The sequence below is a fragment of the Pseudorasbora parva genome, chromosome 4 (genome assembly GCF_024679245.1).
Source record: "Pseudorasbora parva isolate DD20220531a chromosome 4, ASM2467924v1, whole genome shotgun sequence".
Lineage (NCBI taxonomy): Eukaryota > Metazoa > Chordata > Actinopteri > Cypriniformes > Gobionidae > Pseudorasbora > Pseudorasbora parva.
In genome coordinates this window covers 41773096-41794912 of record NC_090175.1, presented here as the reverse complement: position 1 = coordinate 41794912, position 21817 = coordinate 41773096, and the positions used below count along the sequence as shown (strand labels likewise).

The 21817-nt window shown below is 37.1% G+C and overlaps 1 protein-coding gene across 1 annotated transcript; it reads left to right on the top strand.

The window, feature by feature from the left end:
- The first annotated feature begins 135 nt into the window (after positions 1–135).
- ptpn9b (protein tyrosine phosphatase non-receptor type 9b) lies at positions 136–20852 on the top strand. The gene is made up of 13 exons (XM_067441836.1): positions 136–259; positions 1918–2061; positions 2140–2229; positions 4223–4347; positions 4438–4543; positions 12678–12788; positions 12915–13774; positions 13900–13996; positions 14374–14443; positions 14530–14608; positions 15028–15178; positions 17798–18005; positions 18090–20852. Exons 1-13 carry the CDS (start codon positions 227–229, stop codon positions 18311–18313), a joined length of 2298 nt encoding a protein of 765 aa, XP_067297937.1. The 5' UTR covers positions 136–226; the 3' UTR covers positions 18314–20852.
- Positions 20853–21817: the final 965 nt, after the last annotated feature.

The following is a 21817-nucleotide window of genomic DNA, read 5'->3' as shown; positions in this document are numbered from 1 at the left end:
GATTCTGCACATATTCTATTCTCCTCGTGTATACGTGCATTATTAAATTTCATAAATGTCTTGTGTGCTAATTTCCAACCATCGTTTCACCACATTACTGCGCATGTGCATTCCTCCTGACGCACGCTGCTCTGACGCTTCTTGACCATATTCTTGACAGTCAGGCACTCGCGGCGCGTTCCCGACAGTAGAGAGGGCGCGCCTGCGTTGCTGCTCAGGCTTCAAGATGGCGGAAGCCCTGACAACTCAAGAGGAGTTGGTAAGATACCTAAATATTTTTACAGGTCCTTCGTCGATTCCGTGGCGTTTCACGCCGAGTCGCCTCCAGTTCTTTGTAGCATGTATTATGGTGATATGTCAAATAGTACAGTGTGTGGTTTATTTATTAACCATGGTGTTAATGCGAATCGCGGCCCTGTGGCTCATTTTGAGGTAACTTGGCTGAGGTAACGTTAAATGCTAACGTTAGCCGTGTTAGCGAAATAGCGACGTTTAACAGAATAATTCACATACATAATGGTTTATTAAATATTTATTGACAGACATGATTCAAGATTTATAGGGAACTATTGTATTGTAAAACGACTTACATGTGTTTGACTTACTAAACACCAGTTGTCTAACAGCAAGTAACGTTAGGTTGGCTTACAACGTGAATGTGACTCGACCTAGTCTGTTTTAGTCTTATTCTTTCATGATGACTAAATTAAATAAAAGCTATTATAAGTTCTGCATCGCCGTTCTGTCTTATGTGAAGATGTATGTCCATGTCGCTGTCGGTAAATAACAGCGAACCGGGTGTGTGATGTGCTCCAGTGCTGGAGAATGTAAGACAGGTATCACGAACTGTCTGTCTCACCACCGTGTGAACACTCATCTCTAATGCTGGAGGTGCCATTTGTTCTGACTCGTTGAGGAAACGGTGTAATATGAGTGTAGCATAACGTCTGTCAACACGATCCGTCTCTCTTTGCAGATGTCAGATCATCCTCCTGCGTCTGCACATGCATTTGATTGCATTTGATTGAGTAGTATCATCTTTGGGCACTGCAGAAGTAAATGTTTTTTTATTATATATATATATATATATATATATATATATATATATATATATATATATATATATATATATATATATATATAATATGCATTGGCATTTTTGCTAAGGGAAACCTTTTAAAAAAAAACAGGTAATGTGAGATAGCTACGCTACTATACGTTATTAGTGAATTAACTAGTAGGATTAATTGGCTGGTAATATGTATAACCAGAGGATATTAGGTTAGTTAGTTCAGTAATGTTATTATAGCCTAGTTATATATACCACCTTTCAAAATGTTGGGGTCAGTAAGATTTTATTTAAAAGTAGTCACCAAGGCTGCATTTATTTGATCAAACATACAGCAATACTCTGAAAACTAAAATAACTCTCTTCTGTTTTAACATGCTTTAATGTAATGTATTCATGTGATGGTAAAGCTGAATTTTCAGCAGTCATTACTCCAGTCTTTGGTGTCACATGATTCTTTGAAAATCATCATCATCATTGTTGAAAACTTTTTTGTAGACACATTTTATTCAGGGTATTTTGATGAATAGATAGTTAATAAAAACATCATTTATTTGAAATATCTATTGCCCATTCATTCTGAATAAAAATATAAATTTCTTTAAAACATTTTTACTAACCCTATTTTTTATTACATAAAGATTCACTTAAACAGTCTGAAAACGTATGCATTATTTATTGACAAGGCTTTTGGAATTCTACAAGGGAGAATATTTCTGTAATAATACATGGATAAAGACATCCATAGGATTCCTATTCATCTCTCAGTGTATTTTGCTGTTAATGGGTTGTATAACTGACATTGAGCATGGTTTTTCAGATAAAATTTGTGTTTGTGTGTGCACCAGGCGGTGGAGGAGTTTCTGGCTGAGCTGAGATGTCTGGAACAGTCTCAGAATGCAGATCTTGTCAGTCAGATGACAGCAGTTAAGTTCCTCATGGCAAGAAAGTTTGATGTTTCCAGAGCCATTGACCTCTTCCAAGCTTACAAGGTATAGTAATGCTGATATAACATTAATACTGCATGAAAGAGTTTGTTTACATTCTAATTTGTGTGTGTGTGTCTGCAGAACACCAGAATAAAGGAAGGCATCTACAATATTAACCCAAATGAGGAGCCTTTAAGGAGCGAGTTACTCAGTGGGAAATTCACAGTTCTGGTGAGTATGATTTCTGAGGAACATAATGTGTGAACATTAGTAATGAACAGATCAGCTTTTTGGATTCTGTTACCAGTTTGCTCTTGCTTCTCTGCTGAAGGAACATTTTAGTTGTACAGATTGGAGATGGTGTGATTTGTTCTAAGTCATTGTTGTTTTTGTGGTCAGATTGGCCCTGGTAGTTCATGTTAAAAACTATTTAATGTTTTTAGAAATGTTTCAGTCATTAATCATATAGGCCATCACTTAGGCTGCATTTACACTGCAGGTCTTGATGCACAATTCCGATTTGGTGACTATATCCGATTTTTTTGACGACCCGCTTACATCATCTTTTCAAAAGCGACCTGTATCCGATATTTGCATTTACACTGTACACTGGCAAAACAGCCCTAGACGTTCTTAACCGGTGAAAGGAAGTAAAACAGCGCGATATGCGATGGACGCAGACAAAATGATTGTACAATGTTTTGCTGTCTGCACTGTTCCACACATCTTTAAAGGTCGGCAAAACATCTATCTTGCGTAAGGCGGAGAAAAAGAGGAGAGCCCTTGACAGGGTTTCCAGGTTTTCATAACACCCGTCCAATTGCATCTCAAAACTGTGTTAAAGTAGCCCAATTCCGCATGAAAACCGCAGACTTGGCAACACTGGCCTTTGCTCGCAGTTTGTGTTTACCTGAGTTGACGTCATTCGCCTCCGTTCTTTTTTCAGTGATGTACAACTCGCATTTACTGGGGAATATCCGATTTGACCGCTTACATGGCAGACGCAAATGCACGCATCCGAATCATATCGGATTTATTACCACATATGAGTGAGGCCTGAATTCGATCTGAGGATATCGGAATTCATCCGTTTTTTTACTTCTTACATGTTCACGTCAGATCCGATCTGTGCCACATGAGAGGTAAAAATCGGAATTGGGTCACTTGAACCATGCAGTGTAAATGGGGCCTTACATTTACATGAATGTAATATTAAAGAGCTTTCTAATCATTTCTCATTTTAACGGATAAAAATGCTGTTTGTACACTACTGATTGAAAGTTTGGGATCTTTTTTTTTCTTTTTTTTTAAGAAAAAGAAATCAATACTTTTATTAGATGAGCAAGGACATAGTAAAGTGATCAAAGGTAGACTTTTAAAATATTACAAATATATTTAAATGCTCAAGTAAATGCTGGTCTGTTGAACTTTCTAATTATTAAAGAATCCTGAAAAATGGATTGTGGTTTCCACAAAATATTAAACAGTTCAACTGTTGATTCTTGAGCAGCAAATCAGCATAATGAAAGTATTTCTGAGGGATCATGTGATGCTGAAGACTGAAGTAGAGCCTGCTGAAAATAAGGAATAAATTATATTTTAAAATAGCAAACATGTGACATGGAAAACTCTTTAAAATAAATACCCATTTTTACACACTTTGTGAAAGACAGGAGAACTAAAGACTAAGACAACCAAACTTTGGCCGAATGCAAGTACAGGAAGAATTTGGACGCAATCATTTTTAATCACTTTCAGATTATGTGTAGGAAAAACTGCACAAGTTGCAATCATTCATATTTACTGTTTATGTAAATAAAGCCAAAATTAAAGGCCACCATCACTGCTAAAGTGATGGTGAAGGCAATTTAATCTCTGATCTCACACCATCACACTCAGAGCAGTTCCATGATCTTTGTTTAGTCTGGATGTTTACTGTTTGTTTCAGGCATTTTTCATTCACGGTCATGCTGTATACAGAGTTTGCTCAAGTGTTTGTGTAGGCAGGTCTGATGTATTCATCACATCTTAAACAGTTTTCAGAGCACAGATCATGCAAGAGAACTGTACCAATGATATAAGGAATAATCAGCTTTAATGCAACTTCTACTACAGTAAACTGTTTGGCTACATTGACTGGTTTCACTTGCACTTACTAGTGATATGTGTCTGTGTTAATTGCAAGTATGTTGTGTATGCATTCATTTGGCTTCTGTGTGTATAGCCCGGACGTGACGCGAAAGGTGCAGCTTTGGCACTTTTTACAGCACGTCTCTATCGGCCAGACCTCACTACCCATAAGGCTGTTCTTCAAGCCATTATATATCAGCTGGACAAGGCCATTGAGAGGTAAAATAGACCACATCCATACATCTGATGAAATTTAAAGTGGTTAACAGCACTGCATCTTCATCTAAAACATCTTTCTCTCCCCCCTAGTGTTCAGACACAGAGAGATGGGCTCATTTTCATCTATGATATGACTAACTCTACTTATGCCAACTTTGACTATGAGCTTTGCGTCAAGATTTTGAATCTGCTTAAAGTAAGTGTTATGCTGTCAAGACCATCTGTCTGTTTTACAGTGTGTTCATATGGCATGAATAGAACTCGGTGGGGTTTGGATTTGCTCTCTTGAGATTTTCTCATCTTTCTTCTTATCTGTCATCTGTATTTACTGTTAGGGCTGTCGTGATAACCACAATATTGTAATACTGCAATAGTGATAAACCAACCGTGGAGGAATGCAAGCAACCGCCATGCTCACCTTTTCTTTTTTCATAAATCTATGCCTTTCTTGCTTTACACTTCATGCATGTGTATTGAATGTAAATAAGTTAATAATGATAACGAGGGAGGAATGTGTTTTTTCCAGTCAAGTGGCTCTTTTTTTTTTTACTTAAGACTCTCTGTACAATTGTGATTTGCACAGAGGCTCTGTAGATTTATACGAAATAAGCAGAGAGAGAGATTAATTGAGTGTGTGTGATTACCTGCATCTGTTGTTCTTCTGGTTAAGCTATTTATGCATCAAAAATAAGTAAGATTGCCATGTCTGAAGAGAAAAGGGAAATCTTTGTTGTAGCATCCTGTTAAATTTTAAGGGTATTTCCCATGAACGGCATCAGCGGTCCGTGCATTGAATCAATGCCATTAGTCTCCACAAAGTAAATCATCAGCTTCAGCGATACTCCGGTGACACATTGCTGGTCAGTTGAGGCTTGTAAAGTGAATTTCATCACCCTGTTTAATTAATGAATGAATCAGTGTTTTTTAACACATTAGTTGAATGAATGGTTGAATGAATTTCAGTCCTAGAACACCTAATAATGTAACATAACCTGCACTGACTGACAGACCAGTGACGGCAGTGCTGATACTGGTAAAATATCAGCAGTCTTAGATTGGAACTGCATATGAAAATAACTCAACAAGCTTATAGTCAGGTTTATTTTCTGTTATGTGGACAGGAACACAGGAAGTTGTGCTGGTTTGCCATAAGCAACCACTGTTTAGAGCAGCGAAGAAGAAATGAAAACGCGTTAACTGTATGTCCGCTGTTTGGCAGTATTTCAGACTGGACCAACCAGCCAGTAAAATAGCAACTGTCACAATCACGTGTACTTTTGTACCAAGTCGGTACAGAAATTTTAAAAATTTGATTATAACAGCATTTCTGTAGCACTGACTCCTGAGTATATTCGGTACCCGCAGCTGCGTTCAGTCGCTTCTGTGTTAATGTAAGCACAGGGCTCCAGACTGAAGTTGCATATATACAAGTGTCTCTTAATATTAAACTGCTATTGTTTACTGTATGAGGACACGAACACACAAACCGTCACTTTATAAGAATCTTGTTTTGTTGTAAAGAAATTATTTTCTGATTAATATGTATACTTTTTTATATTGCTAGATTTATTTGTTACATAGTTTTTTATACAGTTATAATGTACAGCTAAAATATTTTTTTCAATTTTGCAGTTTTAGATTTGTGGCTGCATTTAAGTTCTTTTTTGCTTAAAGGGATACTTCACTGCTTTTTAATATTAAATTATATTGTTCCAGTTGATACATACCTCTCTCGTCTCAGTGTGTGCACTTAATCTCTCTGACGCGCGGTGATCTGATAGCATTTAGATTAGCCCACTAAGCCCAGTTCATTCACTATGGTACCAAACAGAGATCAAGTTAGAAGCCACCAAACACCTCCACGTTTTCCCTATTTAAATACAGTTACACGAATAATTGAACAATCAAGTATAATAACATAAAATAAAACGCAGTGCTTTTCTAAGCGGATTAAAAAGGAGAACTATAATGAATGGCGGAATAGCACTTCTGAGAGTACTTTGACTCGGTGCAGTAAAAAGTCCCGGCAGAAACGTCCTCCCTCACATCTCCCCCTCACCCTCTCATTTCTGTCAATTCTTTATGCTACAGTCTTTTTACAGTCTATTACTTTTTTTCTCATAAAAATTAACATTAAAATGTTTGTGGTCAGTAGTTTTTGAGAGAAGTCTCTTATATTCACTAAGGCTGCATTTATTTGATCAACAATACAGTAAACACAAACGCTAATATTTTCAGCATCATTACTCCAGTCTTCAGTGTCAAATGATCCTTCAGAAATCTTTCTTATATGCCGATTTACTGCTCAAGAAATATTTGCTAATATTATCAATGTTGGAAATAGTTGTGCTGCTTAATATTTTGTGGAAACTGAATAATTTTTTCAATTCTTTCAATAGAATCATTTCTTTAAATCTTAAGTAGGTATGTAAAGATCTTTACTGTCACTTTTGATTAATTTTAGTCTTATCTTTTTTCGTCAATGATATTGCATGATGATAAAGTCACAGTTACCGTTTAAGGACGTTTGTCATCTTGTCTAGTCTTGGTCATGGAAAAAAAAGGTAATTATCGAAATTGACACTAATCAGAGGAAACGAACAACTTTGAATTAAATTACTAAGGTAGCCTTTGCTATTATAGATAAACCTTAACCATGCCTGTTTAGTATATATAATATACTTTTCTATATATAATAGAATATAAATAACTGGGAGAGTAAGAGTGATTCTTAATTTTAAGAAATGTGATAACTTGCTTTTATACAGTTTTTTTTTTTAAAAGTTGTCATGAACTGGCTTTTTTTTATTTTTATACTGTTGTCATAGATCATCTAATGATGTTCGTGTGGTTTTTATATTCAAAAACATCAGAACCAATAAGCAATCGGTTATTTTATATACTGGCTTTGAGGCTCTCTCCAAAATGCTGCGTTTTGATGGGCGTGCCGCACTGGAGATTTGGAAGTAAATGCCCACGGCTAGGATTGGATAAGATTTGCATATTTAATGAGCTCAAGCTCCCCTGTCAGTTTACATGAGGGAGAGGAGAGATTGAGGGAGAAGCAGAAACCAGAATGATTTTCTAGATCACAGGGCTCGTAAACATCTTTATCAACAAACACAATTATTTATTTTTCATCCACCCACGATTGCATGGACTATTATTTTTAGATTACACATAGCCCACACGATCAGTCGATATAAACGCGAACCACACACACACGTGCCCGCGCCGTCCTTCAAATGTCAAGTCAAGAGAGACAGCACAGATCAAGAAAGGAATATTATGAGATTGATCGGCCTGCCGGGCTTTGCGAGCCCTGGCCCATACGTGTCGTGAGTCCAGCGTGCGAAAGGTATGTTCTATTGGACATGTACACAAAAGCAAAACGATCTATAACAGTGCAACACTATTACATGTAAAAACGAGTTTTACTCACATTAGTGTGTTGCACCATTCCTGTCGGATCCAAATCCAGCATCGACCGGAAAATTGTTTACAAACGATTCCGCAGTGAACTGAGCCACGTGAGCTGTAACTTCATAAAAAAAAAAAATTCAACCACACATTCCTGTGTGGAAGATTAATATTATGTTCCAAAGGAAGCTGCAGCGACTGTGTTCTTCCACAACCAGGAATAGCACAATATCTTGCTATCTTCCTCTGCATGTTAATTGTTGTTGGCTAGCTAGCACGAGCAGATCACCTGCATGAGTCGCTGGGTGAGGCTACTGGATTAGATGTGCTGTAGAGGTGTGTTTCGTAGTGCTATGACGTAAGCATGAAGCACAAGATCGTTTTCTGGGCCTGGTGCCTATAAAAGCTTTTCTTTGACTAACAGGGAAGTTTTCAGCTCTGAAACTTAGAGGATATTCTGATATTATCATTACCTTTTATATTTCAAAAGCTCAAGGGAAAGTTGATTTCTCAATTCATCACCCCTTTCAAGCTACACTGTGTAACTTTTTTAGTTTATTCTTCGTTAAAAACACTTAGTTCTTTCAAAAATATATGTGCTCATTAATGTATATTTACTTCTTTCAAGTAATAAAGTATTTTCATAAGTTTATAATATGCCATTGAAAATACATACGGGTGAGGGTTCGAATGCCGGTCTCCATGTTGCCCCTACATCTTGAAAGTACATTAGCCTAAATCGGCCACCGTCGGAATTGGGAGGAACAGAAACTATTCACTGGATTGTCATATACCTTTACAGCACTAGATGGGGGAAATATCACACAGTGTAACTTTAAAGGTAGAAGTAAATTTCCTGAATTCTCAGCACTTAAGACTGGAATGGCACTTTAAGAAGCTTGATAAATGCTGGCCCAGATTAGAGCTGTGCTCAGAATTGATACATTGTCATTAGCTCCTGACGATTCGCGTATCGATACAGTAGCTGCCGTATTGATTCTGTGATTTTTGAATGTAACCAATTATCACGTTATGCCAAGTGGTGCCAATTTTAGACATTCAAAATGGATAAGAGGATTTTAAGTTGTTAAAGTTTTTACTTTTATGGAATATGTTTTAAGTTTTGTTTAGGCATTGAGCATTGTTGACAGGCTTCAGTGTCACTATAATTGACACTTTAATTTAGGGCTGGGTAAAAAATATTGATTTCTCAATTTTAACTGATTCTCATTTTTATAAACGATATAGATTCTTAAATCCCAAGAAACGATGAGTCATCCTGTTTTTAGTTGACAAATGAATGGAACATTGTAGCATGCCTCCCATCCATTAAATCGAAATAATCATTGTGCTTTGTTACTATTGATATGAAACAGTCTCAGATTTCAAATTACGTCCATTTTATAATGAAATCCAAAAACATAGAGCTTTCAGTTCAAGAGAACCTTCAAGAGATTGATCTTCTCTTCCGTCTATTAACATCCCTTTTTAATCAATGCCTATAACAGGTGCACAAACTCAAGCACATATTTGCAAGGCCTCCTTAGACAGAGGTGGACAAAGTACATAACTTCATTACTTGAGTAAAAGTACTACTTTGTCAAATATTACTCCGTTACAAGTGAAAGTTGTAAAAACAGATTTTTACTTAAGTAAAAGTACAGAAGTATTTGTTTTCAAAAGTACTTAAGTATCAAAAGTAAATTTAAAGTAAGTCAACTCATTACTTTATTATTGTTGTATAAATGCACATTATGCCATCATGATGGTTTAAGCCAGTCGGTGATGCTCCATCAACATACTAGCACTAAAAAATAAAAACTCTAAATACTTAAAAAACTCTTTAAATACTTGTATAAAAGTTACAAAGCCCTTTACAAAGCTGCTGTCACTTTAAGGCTGAATGCATGGATCCAATATACTGATACACATCTGATATTCTCCCAACTGTTTATGCATAATCAACTTTGTTTAATGTGATTACACCAAAATGAACATTTTGACATCCGCCTTCTTCCATTTTGCTATAAACTATAAATCAATAAAAAAATGCTGGGAAATCATTGAACTTACCATGACCATACAAGAGGTCCAAACCTAACCCTAACCTTTTAAAGAATAAAAAATCTTCCAGTGACTTTAAAAGCTGCTATAGAAACGACTTTTGATTTTTTGGACCTTGATAGAAATGTAGTGGAGTAAAAAGTACGACATTTGTCTTTCAAATGTAATGAAGTCATAAGTTTCCAGAAAAAATTTATACTCAACTAAAGTACAGATACTAAAGTGTACTCAAGTAAATGTACTTAGTAAATGTATTCAAGTAAATGTCCACCTCTGTCCTTAGACAAGCGTTTTTGTAGAAAGATAGAAGCCCTTTTGTTCCAGCATTACAATGCCCCTGTGCAAATAGCAAGATCTATAAAGAAATTATTTACTGAGTTTAGTGTAAATGAACTTGACTGGGCTGTGCAAAGTTCAGACCTGAACCCCACTGAACACCTTTGGGATGAATTGGAACGCAGAGTGCGAGCTAGAACTCCATCACTCATCTTCACTGCCTGAACTCACTGATCCTGTAGTCTCTGAATGGGAGAAAATCCCAAAATCATATGCCTTCCCAGAATAGTGGAAGCTGCAGCAAAGATAGAATGAGCCGCCTGTTTATGAAGATGATTTAGCAAGCATATGAGTTTGTAGGCATAAACTATATGCCTGTACACTTTTAGGTATATAGTGTATTCAAAGATATTCTATTGTTAAAAAGTTTAGGGTCAGTACAATTAAAAAAAAAGAAGAAGAATTTTTTTTTAAATTAATTGTTTGAACTTTATTCAGCAAGGACACATTCAATTAATCAAAAGTGACAGTAAAGGCATTTACATTTTTATAAAAATTTGTATTTCAAATAAATAAAACTTTCAAACTATCCTGATTTTTTTCCCCCTCCACCACATTAAGCAGCACAACTGTTTTCAACATAGATAATATTGAGAAATGAGATATATTTCCTGAGCACCAAATCAGCATTAGCGTGATTTCTGAAGGGTCAGTTAAAGGCCGTTCACACCACAGACAATAACTATAACGTACATTGGTGAGGATGCTAATAAAGTTATCTTTATAATTAGGGTTGGGCATCGTTTTGATTTGAACGATTCTGATTCCGATTCTTACTTTCGATTCCGGTTCTTTTCGATTCTCGATTCCGATTCTTTGAGGGGTGGAGTCAAAACATGTCACATCGATATTCAATGCTATTTTCAATACCACGGGGGAAAAACGCTGCATATACTGTCAATTAGATATTTTTTATATAATAATTTTTTCGTCTGTCTTTTGAAAGTCTAGGCAATCAAAAATTTCTTCTGAAGAGATCACTTTATATGATAAAGCTTTTAAGCTTTTTCTCTTATATAAACATTGATCAATTACTATTAAAATTATCTCACAAATATTTGTTAACTCAATGTATTTTTTACAACGGGGTAATTGTGTTGCAATAGTTTACACACAGCACAAGTAAGCTTGATTTTGAATGTTAAATTGTATAAACAAAGATACATATTACACAAAATAACACAAATAAATACAACAGAATAAAAGATATAAATTAAATAGACTGCTTTATTTTTTCAGGCAGGTCTAACATTCAGGTAAGAAACTGAATAAAAAAACGCAAAGTGGCTAAATAAATTTAAAATAACATTGGATAATGTTTTTTGCAAAAAATTAAATAGTTTCATATAAAACCATTAAAGTTACACACGTTGATCAGTCAAGAGCAGTGTGATCGTTTGTCTTTTTGTAGTTTGACTTTGAATAACAAATGACTGCTGTCCCTTTAAGAACTGCCTCACTCAATGATCCTGAACACTGTTCCTGTTACTCATTCTTCATTTCTTCCTGAATTGTTTAGGACTGTGTTTACATACTCTTCAAAATGTGCACTGAGAATTTGTTTGAGTGTATTTGACCAATAATAAGCAGGAAAAAGAAGCGAATATTTGCACTTGTATGTCAGGGACGGCTTTATTACGGTGTGTGTGTGTGCGCGCTTCAGATGTGAGCTTGAAATCTGCGGGGATTCGTAGAATTATGTGCAATCCCGCACGAAATTCAGACCGATCACACACACTAACACGCTGTCGTGAGGTAAAGTCCAGCAGAACGCGCGTCCGTCGTGTTCAGAGGTTAACCGGCTGAATGAGAATATATGCGGCTGCGTGTCAACTCGCTGTCGGTCAGAGAGGAGAGGAGAGGACAGGAGAGCGCAGCTGGGATCGATTGTGTAGGCTGAGCAGGCTATCGTATCTTTACAGATATTTCAGTATCGATATTTTTGACAACACTAGTTGCACTGTGCCGACCCAGGCTTTTAAAAGTGAAATAAATCCACACTTCAGAGCCGCTTACCGGGCTTCCATGACTAAAAGAACAAGCGGGCGCGCAAGCTCCGGAAATCACGTGGCCATGGAAACCAAAACTTGCGCGCTTGGAACCGAAGATCGGAACCGAAAATAAATTTTCTAAACGATTCCAATGGAATCGTTATTTTTTAAACGGTTCCAAGTTAGAACCGGTTCTCGATGCCCAACCCTATTTATAATTATCATCCTTGTGTGAATGGGCCTTATTGGCTGCTGCTAAAAATTTAGCTTTGCCATCAAAAGAATAAATTACATTTTAAAATATATTACTACAATTTAAAATAACTATTTTCTGGTATAATATTTCACAATATTACTTTTTACTGTTCAATAAAATGCAAGCTTTCATGAGGATTAGAGACTTCTTTAAAAAACTTGTAAAAGTCTTTTTTTCGAGGTTTGTTTGGTGCGTGTGTTTGTGAATAGAAATGTCAGTCTTTTGTGTATTGTGCTTACTGTCTGTCTTTTTTGTGATTTTAGGGGGCTTTCCCTGCTCGTCTGAAATGCGTCTTCATTGTGTCGTCTCCACTGTGGTTCCGAGCACCGTTTGCGGTACTCCGTCTGTTTGTGAGAGAGAAACTGAGAGAGAGGGTATGTCTAGAGCTCTGTATAACTGAATATGCAAACATGAAATTCTTTGAACCTCTTGGAATGTTGCAATAATTTCAATGGGTTTGCTTATTTGTATTCATATTAATCTTTTTTCTACCTCTGCAGGTGTGCACTGTAAAAGCCCATGAACTGGTTAATCACATCCCTGTCAGCTCCCTTCCAGAACATTTGGGTGGATCGTCACAGTATAGTCACATTGCCTGGATCCAGTCCTGTGTCAACTCCAGCCCCAATCACCCCAATAACTCTTCCTATGCCACTCTGGACTGCCTGGGCAGTCTGTTGCGCTCTTACTCCATGGAGCATGGCCAGAACATCTCAGCTGACCCCTTAACTGCCAATTCTTCAGGGGCCACCCTCCTGGGGGACGGACTGAACTCAAACTGCACCATATTAGATGACGGCAATGCCAACCTGCAAAACCACAGGACAGCAGGGCACGCGCATTGGAATGGCTCTGTGCTGCCAGGTTCGGGGGGCATTTCGGGGTCCAACGCCAATGTGGTCAATGGGCGTGGCCGTCAGCCACCCCCACAGTCAGACACGCCACCAGACACGCCCCTGCATCAAAAACACACAGCCGGTGCTATGATACCCGGAGGAGGAGGAACAATGGCTGTGGAAGGAGCATGTTTAGACGACAGTAGACAGGATGGCAACGGTGCAGAGGACAGCCAACAGGATATGGAGTTTCTAGAAGAGGAAGTGGACGGAGAAGATGGCGTTCCACCCCTCCCACTGAAATCAAGGCCGCCACCCCTCCATCACAGCCCCGCCCCTGATATGAGCTGGTTACCGGGAACGATGACGGAAACGATGGCGTTGTCAGTGCATGTGGCTGAGCCAGGCGGAATGAGCGTGCAGGATCTGGTGCAGCATGTGAAACGCAAAAAGAAGAAGGGCATTTATCAGGAGTATGAGGAAATCCGCAAGGAACCTCCTGCTGGAACCTTTGACTACTCTAAGTAAGTGACATTTGCATTTGGGTATTTGACATATTATACACTTCTTTGTCTGTAAATGTATTTGATGATACGTTTACAGACCAAGAAGATGTTTGCTAGTATAAATATGATGTTTATTCTGACAGGAAAGCCTCTAACCAGATAAAGAATCGCTACAGTGATGTCCTTTGCCTTGACCAATCACGCGTTCGACTCTGTCCACTCAATGATGAGGACGACGAGGTCAGAGTAATGCCCATTTCCCCTTATGATGGTCTTCATGGTTGTCATTGTTCATTGCAGTCATATTATAGTATTAAACTATTTAACATGATTTTAAACTAGCTTTAATTTTTTCATTTTCAGTTTTTATTTGACTTTAAGTTAATTTATTTAGTTTTGAACTTTTATTTAATAATCCATTTAATTTAAATGTATTTATATTTCTGTTTTAGTTTTGAAAATGTTAGTACTTCAACCTGTTTCAGTTTTTTTTTCTAATGTTTATATTTTTTTAGCTTTATATCACTGAAAACGATTTATAATTATTATTATTAGTTTTAGTTATCTATGACAACACTTATTCATTTCATTGTTATTATTATTTTTTCAATATATAGACATCTGACTACATCAACGCAAGTTTCATGGATGGTTACAAGAGGAGTAATGCTTACATTGCTACTCAGGGTGAGAGTTTTTTTTTTCTCCAGAACTAAACATTGTGTTGTGAAGTACATGTACATGTGTAAATGTAAAATTTTGGCTTGTTTCAGGGCCTTTGCCAAAAACATTTGGAGACTTTTGGCGAATGGTGTGGGAGCAAATGGTTTTAATCATTGTTATGACTACAAGGTTAGTTTCCTATTACTTTTCTTCGAAGAAGTGGTTCAATGGTGCTTTAACGGGACTTTGGATAGGGCTGCAACTAACAAATACAATACTGTTCAAGTGTTTGGGGTCAGGTAAATCTTAGGTTTTAAAGAAATTAATCTTTTTCAGCAAGAAATCATTATCAATTCAATTGATTAATAATGTGTTCTTTTGAACTTTCTGTTCATCAAAGAATTTGTTTTGCGGCCCTATGATAGTTATTTACATTTTATGCTGTTGCATGCCAGAAATAGTAATCAAAAAACTATGACTTGATTTATAGAATGTCTGTTATTAGATTTTCTTTTCTCTTCCTTCATCATATTTACAGTATATTAAGGATTAATGTATGATTAAGAAGACCATTATAACTCTTTACAATCTATCTATGTCCATCTCAGAGTTGTAGAGCGAGGCAGAGTGAAGTGCGGACAGTACTGGCCATTAGAGGCTGGCCGCACTGAGGATTATGAGTACTTTTTGGTGAGAAATGTCCATATTGAGATGTTTCAGGACTTTAAGCTATCACGCCTGGAGCTCTTCAACACTCAGGTCAGTCCCTCAGTGTCTGTGTTTATCTTTTATTGCTGATGTGTTGTATTATAATATACATTTAATTTTAACACCCTGAGCACTGGCTCTGCCATAGAGGTTTGACATTTAATTAGCTCAATTAGCCAGTTGTTTTGACTATCAAGATGATTTCTGTTCTACTTTTCAGCTTGTTCCAGACCAAAAAATATTTTTAATACATTTTGTCCTGGTTTTTTTAGTTCTCAGGCTGTCATTTTTCAACAACAAACCTAACAATACAAAAATGAACCTGCTTTTATGACATTTATTTTGGATAGAACTATCGGAACATCAGTGGTGTAAAGTAACTCTCGTATACTCTCGTTACTGTAATTGAGTAGTTTTTCTCAGGAATTGTACTTTTTTGAGTAGTTTAACAGTGTACACGTACACTTTTACTTGAGTACATTTTAAGTGATGTATTGGTACTTTTACAGCACTATTTGCCCTAAACCTGCCGTCGCTACATTATTTTTTTTCTGTCAACATGATTGGCTAAGTCGAATCAGTCCTGTGTCTCCATGCATCATGCGTGTGACTCCCGTCAAATCAACCATAGCCACCAGCCTAGAGGGAGAGGCACGCGCGCTTTATGAAAGGGGGTTGTTGCTGCTGTATTTTGACTGAAATCGTGAAATTGACTTAAACAATTACTAAAAATTTCATGCGCAAATGGTCCGTGTTCTGTTAGCACTGCCATCTGCTAGACACTTAATTTAGCTTGAAGTTTTTTGCCAGGCTTCAACGTGCATTAGGCATTAAAAGATCGTCCCCTGCTAGAGTTTTGTCCCTTACATCGATTTCGTTTAATATGTAAACGCATTAACCTGCTTTCTGTAAGCATATTGAAGTGCTTATTTTAATGTAGTGTGTTCTCGCATGGCGATTTAAAATTGTAGTCCATGTTTAAAGCATTTAACTTTAATAAAACATCAGATTTGTATTTAAATAAGGTTTATTTTTTAATTGCAAACAAAAATAATCAGTGGTGAAAATTGTGAGTTAGCCTACTCGATTCTGATTTCTTAAGTGTATTCTTTTTTTTTCAGAGAAAACATCTATTGAAATTAAAGCAGTATGAATGCATCTTGAAAAGAACTCACACTTTTTTATTTTATTTTACGTAAAATTGTTAATGTACAACCTTTTTTAATTATTCGCAAGAAAACCTCTACAGAATGGTTGTCATAAATGTTACCACATTACTAGTTGCTTTCTCAAATATTACATGACTGTATTTTTAGTGCTAGCAGTCAAAAATAAAAATAAATAGTCAAAGAAATATTGAAATACTGTTGGTGATCTCACGAGAGACTGACACCCTACATTTTTACTTTGCAGGGTATAAGGTGGAATAACATTCATAACATAATACTCACTACTCTTAAGTACTTTTAAGGCGGGCGTACACTGTGCGAATTCGGACACTCGGGAGGTTGTGAGATATTGCAGACGCTGCGAGTCATTTAATTTGATCATCGCATCAAATCAGCTGGTACACAGCACGACTGTTTGCACCGCGAGCCGGCCGCGATCACACAAGCTTTCATGTTAAACACAGAGACCAGAGCTTTCAATGTTGCTGCTATAGCTTCAAATACAAAAAATAAAGAAAAAATTTGTGCAAATGATTTGTTGAAAAGCTGAATACAGTAGCCATTCCTTTCAACCGAAACAACCAGAGGGAGAGAGAAGGGTGCGCGTAAGAGAGAGAGAAAGAGTGTGTGTGTGTGTGTGAACGCTGTATGTTTGCGGCCACTGAGCTAATAATACTCATAGATTGAGCCGTTTGTGACGTGCTTGTGCATGATTTGGCAATAGGGGACAGTCATATGCTGGTAAAAATTGGGCCGACTCCCCAAACTTTTTAAACATGCTTAAAAATTATCGTACGGTTGGGAGGTGCTCCTAACGTGCTCGGCTCGTCTTGTATTTCCTCTCACACGGTGCGAGCCACGACCATACGAGCATCCATGATGTCCACGCGATTTCTCCCGAGAGAATAAAAACGTCTGCAAGTTCGTACGACAGCAAAAAACGCACCATTTTCACCCGCCTTTAAAAGGGCTATTTTTTACTCTTACTTTGAGTAGTATTTAGGATAGGTCTTTTTACTCTACTTGAACTAAATATTTTGACAAGTAACAGTACTTTTTCTTGAGTATGCTTTTCCAGTACTCTTTCTACCACTGCTGAACATCTAAAACAAGGATGTGTGCTAAATGTGCTCATTGTAAGTACGAACATTAGGGCTGCAAGAAATTATTTAGATGAATCCAGCGATTAATCGACTAATGGTTAATTATTTCACCAATGAATCCAAAGACTTTGATCGATTATTCAGCTTTTGCAATATTTTCAACTATTGAGTTATACCTATTCTAACTAATAAACAAAACAAGGAAATTACTTCAGCTTTGTCTTTTTAACGAAGTCCGAGCCAACTAAATAGACCATTCTTCTTAAGGTTTTCTGTGTTCTTTAGAAGTAATAAATAGTTCAACTGCTACAATGACTAAAATAATACATTGAGGCTTTTTATTTGTGTCTACAATAATGTTGTCAAACTATAATTGACAGTACAAGCTTCTCTTTCAGACAGGAGAATGTAGGGAAGTGTCTCATTATCTCTACATGAGCTGGCCAGATTTTGGTGTTCCGAAGTCAGCGTCAGCGATGTTGGATTTCCAGGCACACGTGAAACGGAGACAAGAGTCCTCATTACGAACACTGTATCCTGATTGGACGGGCCCCCCAGGAGGCCCCCCAGTGGTGGTGCACTGCAGTGCAGGCATCGGCAGAACAGGTGAGTTTCTTATAGCGCTTTTCCTCAAATTTCTTAACTGCACTGTAGCTTGTCTTACCAGCTTTCTTTTTTCTTCTCCCTCAGGCACGTTTTGTACTTTAGACATTTGTCTCTCCCGTCTGGAGGACATTGGGACAGTGGACATTAAGCAGACGGTGCGTCGCATGCGGACGCAGCGTGCCTTCAGCATCCAAACCTGGGACCAGTACTACTTCTGCTACAAAGCAGTGATCGAGTACGCCCAACAGAGCGGCCTGCTGCAGCCCGTGGAGTGGTCCGACACAGAGCTGGAGACCGACAGCGAGTGAATCAGGAAAAACAGAACTCGCACGAGAGGGCGCAAGAGGCAAAGAAGGAAAAGAAGTCGTCTTTTCCCCTCTCCGGGCTACAGGTAGACTCCACTGCCACCTCTTTTCTGCCAAGAAAGATACGGAGATAAAGAAACGAGGAGCGGAGGATGCTTTTATCCTGCCACTTTCCAAGCCCTTCTTTTTACTTTGATCTGGACGAGATCGGAGACTGTGGCTTGGTGTACGAGTTGTAGCATTTTTTATATATATAAGTATAAATACTGACTTGCACATGAGGAATGACAAACTTGAAAAATCCAGTTTATCGTATTACCTGCTCAAAGTGTTGTCAATTCAATATCGCTCAACTTGGGGTTAAATTCACACTTTTTATCAAAGTGTAAGAACATAAAACTTGAATTTTTTTTCTTCTCCATTACATTAAAATAGCAGTTTATTTGTTTGAACAGGTTCCAACAGTTTTCTTTCCATTTATTTGTTGATATTATTTGTGTACTTCATCGTTAAACTAATCTTCAAGCCAAAGGTATGGTGTCGAATGCTTGGATGTATCCGGAATGATTGTTGTGACCCTTGTATATCTTGTAACATACATTTATATATTGTGCATAACAACCTTTGAAAAGCCTTGTTTTAATATAATACTCTTAACTTTCTTCAGAAAGATTATATATATGTATAAGTATATGTTGGGTTAAAACAATATGAAAAGAGGAGGAACACAACTGTTATATATGGTGTATCTTGGTGACTGTTCTGGAGGTTCTGCCGTTTTGATTTACATCTAACCTTAAAGCTACACTGTGTAACTTTTTTAGTTCATTCTTAGCTAAAAACACGTAGTTCTTTAAAAAATATGTGCTCATTAATGTATATTTACTTCTTTCAAGTAATAAAGTATTCTCGTAAGTTTAAAATATGCCATTGAAAATACATAAGGGTGAGGGGTTCGAATGCCGGTCGCCATGTTGCCCCTCCATCTTGAAAGTACAGTAGCCAAAGAGGGACATACCCGTAAATTCAAGCTTCGCCTTTCGCGTTTCAATACTCCATGGCACCTTGTCGAATGTGAAGACGGACTAAATCAGCCACCGTAGGAGTTAAAGCGAAATCAGAATTGAGAGGAACAGAAACTATTATTCGCTGGATGGTCATATACCTTTTCACCGCTAGATGGGGGAAAATATCACACAGTGTAGCTTTAATTCATTTTATCCAGCCTTAATGCAGGGCATCTATCATTCACAGAGCGTCTTAGCCATGAGATTCTCTCTGAATTCTGCCCCTTAACCTTCTATCACTGCCTTGCTCCCTCTAAAGAATGAACTTTGACTCTTTGTTTCTACTTTCTAAAAGAAGAAAAAGATATCTCTTTCCACTATGAGCCCCAAGCTGAAGTCTCCTGAGCCGCACGGACACTAAATCTGTTACCACGATTATCTTCAGTGTTCCGTTTTGATGTGAAGTGTTGGAGTCATTTGTTACGAGTGAACTGGGGTCTTTAGCTGTGCGGTGTGTGGAGTCCTGGGGTCAAAAAGCCTCAGTTTTTGTGCCTTCAAGTTTTCCGTAGCGCAATGTGTAGTTTCAGGCAACGAATAGAACAACCAGTCTCACAAGCATATAGGGAATTTTTTTTAATCTCAGGGGTGTACTTGGTGTTTTCCTGTTCTCAAAAACGTCATTTGCCTCTCTGGTAATTATTTCCACACAAAAAAAAAAGGACAAAAAAAAGTATACAAATTTTATTTTGTTTTATACAACATCTTGTATTTTATTTATGCCTTTGTAACTTCAACAGTATTGAATTGTTGGTACGAAAAAATGAACAGACATAACTATTTTAAACAGATAAGCTAAAGAAATCAAACCATAAAACAAAAGACTGATCAGTTGTTGTTTTTTTTTTTGTGTTTTGTTGTTTTTTTTCCGTTCAGTTCCGTGTGGAGTTATGTTACTCAGCATAGTGTTTTGGGAGAGAGAAAAAAAATCTGTTATTTTTCCAGATGCCTGTAGCAGAACCTTTTTCATATTCTGTGAACTGTTAAAGGGCCAAGACTGAAACAGAAACAGACACGTGACGCATCAGCACGGCTGCCACTAACAGTTTTTAACTATTTGCCAATCAACAAGACAGAAAGAGGTTTTACATGTAAGAAAACCCCCAAAAAAGAAAAAAAAAAACAGGATATGAACTTGAATGTTATGATTAGATAACCACATTGTCTTTGGGAGAACTTTGGAATGCTTTCTCCTTGAATATCAATGCTTGTATGATGACAGATAGTAGTGAATGTGTGAACGTCCCGCTCATCTAATGTTTACTTGTGTGCAGAACATGCTTGACTGTTTTATACAGCTGATTCCTGCTTGAATGAGATTTAAATGGAAGACACACACTTGGCTTTGATTTATTAAAGCAGTCGGGAATGCAATGTGTGCTCTTTCGTTTTTTTCTTTTGGTGCCCAAAGTGATTGAGTAATGGCCTTTTAACCCGACATCAGTAGTGTCGTAGTAAACATGAATATTATTCTGAAACTGAGCATTTGTTTGTGTGTTAAATGTTGATGAGAATTGAAACGTGAAACAGTGACTGTATTGAAATATATAACACATTTGTTTTCAGAAAGGAGTGATTTATTTCAGAATTGGCTATAATTTGGTGTATTTGAGCCAAACAGGATCTGATTGATTGCTGGTTTGAAAGCTTCACATACAAAAGTTCTGTGCTGTTGGAACCTAGGGATTATAAAATGGATTTGTATTTGTTCATCTTAACAGATGTTGGATGTTATTTTCAGCTTCTACAGCCCCATGAAAGTGCCTGCTTACCAGCACTCTGCGGCCACTAATGATTTTTTATACAAATATATTTATACAAAATGCTGAGGGTGACCGTTGATAGCTGTATACTGATAAAATGCATATTATACAATTTATTAGCAAAGAAGATATACATGAAATTGACCTGAAATAATAATTTAAAAAAAGTTACACAATGTTTAATCACAATTTACAGAAACATTAAAGGGTTAGGTCACCCAAAAATGAAAATTAACACATGATTTACTCACCCAAACTGCTTACGTAGCAAACAGTGTGACGACATTGCACACCTTAGCATAAACATTTGAACTACGAGAAGCGCGGGTGCTACAATTTCCGTAAGTTAACTATGGAGGCCGATTCAACGGAAGCTAGATAATTTATTTAAAAAATTTTTTTTTTTTAGTAGTTATTAGTCATATAATGGTACATGCACTTTTACAAGCTGATTGTATGGAAATGTGTGTTGGCAGTGCCTGTACATAACCACCCTATAATGATAAAAATCCATCCAGTGTTTTTATTTATTTTAATCTCCTTATATGGTTTCCCATTTTTCAATTTAAGCCGTTCGACCATATGTGTCACACTGATGATTGACAGCAGTTTTCAACACAGACCTGCACTGAGCGAGCTGTCATAGTCCGCCATTGTTGATGTTGATGCACTGGAGCAGA

What these genes read in the sequence shown, in the direction of transcription:
- ptpn9b (XM_067441836.1), top strand. Translation starts at nt 227, where the DNA reads ATGGCGGAAGCCCTGACAACTCAAGAGGAGTTG. An exon ending in GGAACCTTTGACTACTCTAA is followed by an intron (nt 13,775 to 13,899) that starts GTAAGTGACATT and finishes TTATTCTGACAG; the next exon opens with GAAAGCCTCTAACCAGATAA. An exon ending in TGGAGCTCTTCAACACTCAG is followed by an intron (nt 15,179 to 17,797) that starts GTCAGTCCCTCA and finishes CTTCTCTTTCAG; the next exon opens with ACAGGAGAATGTAGGGAAGT.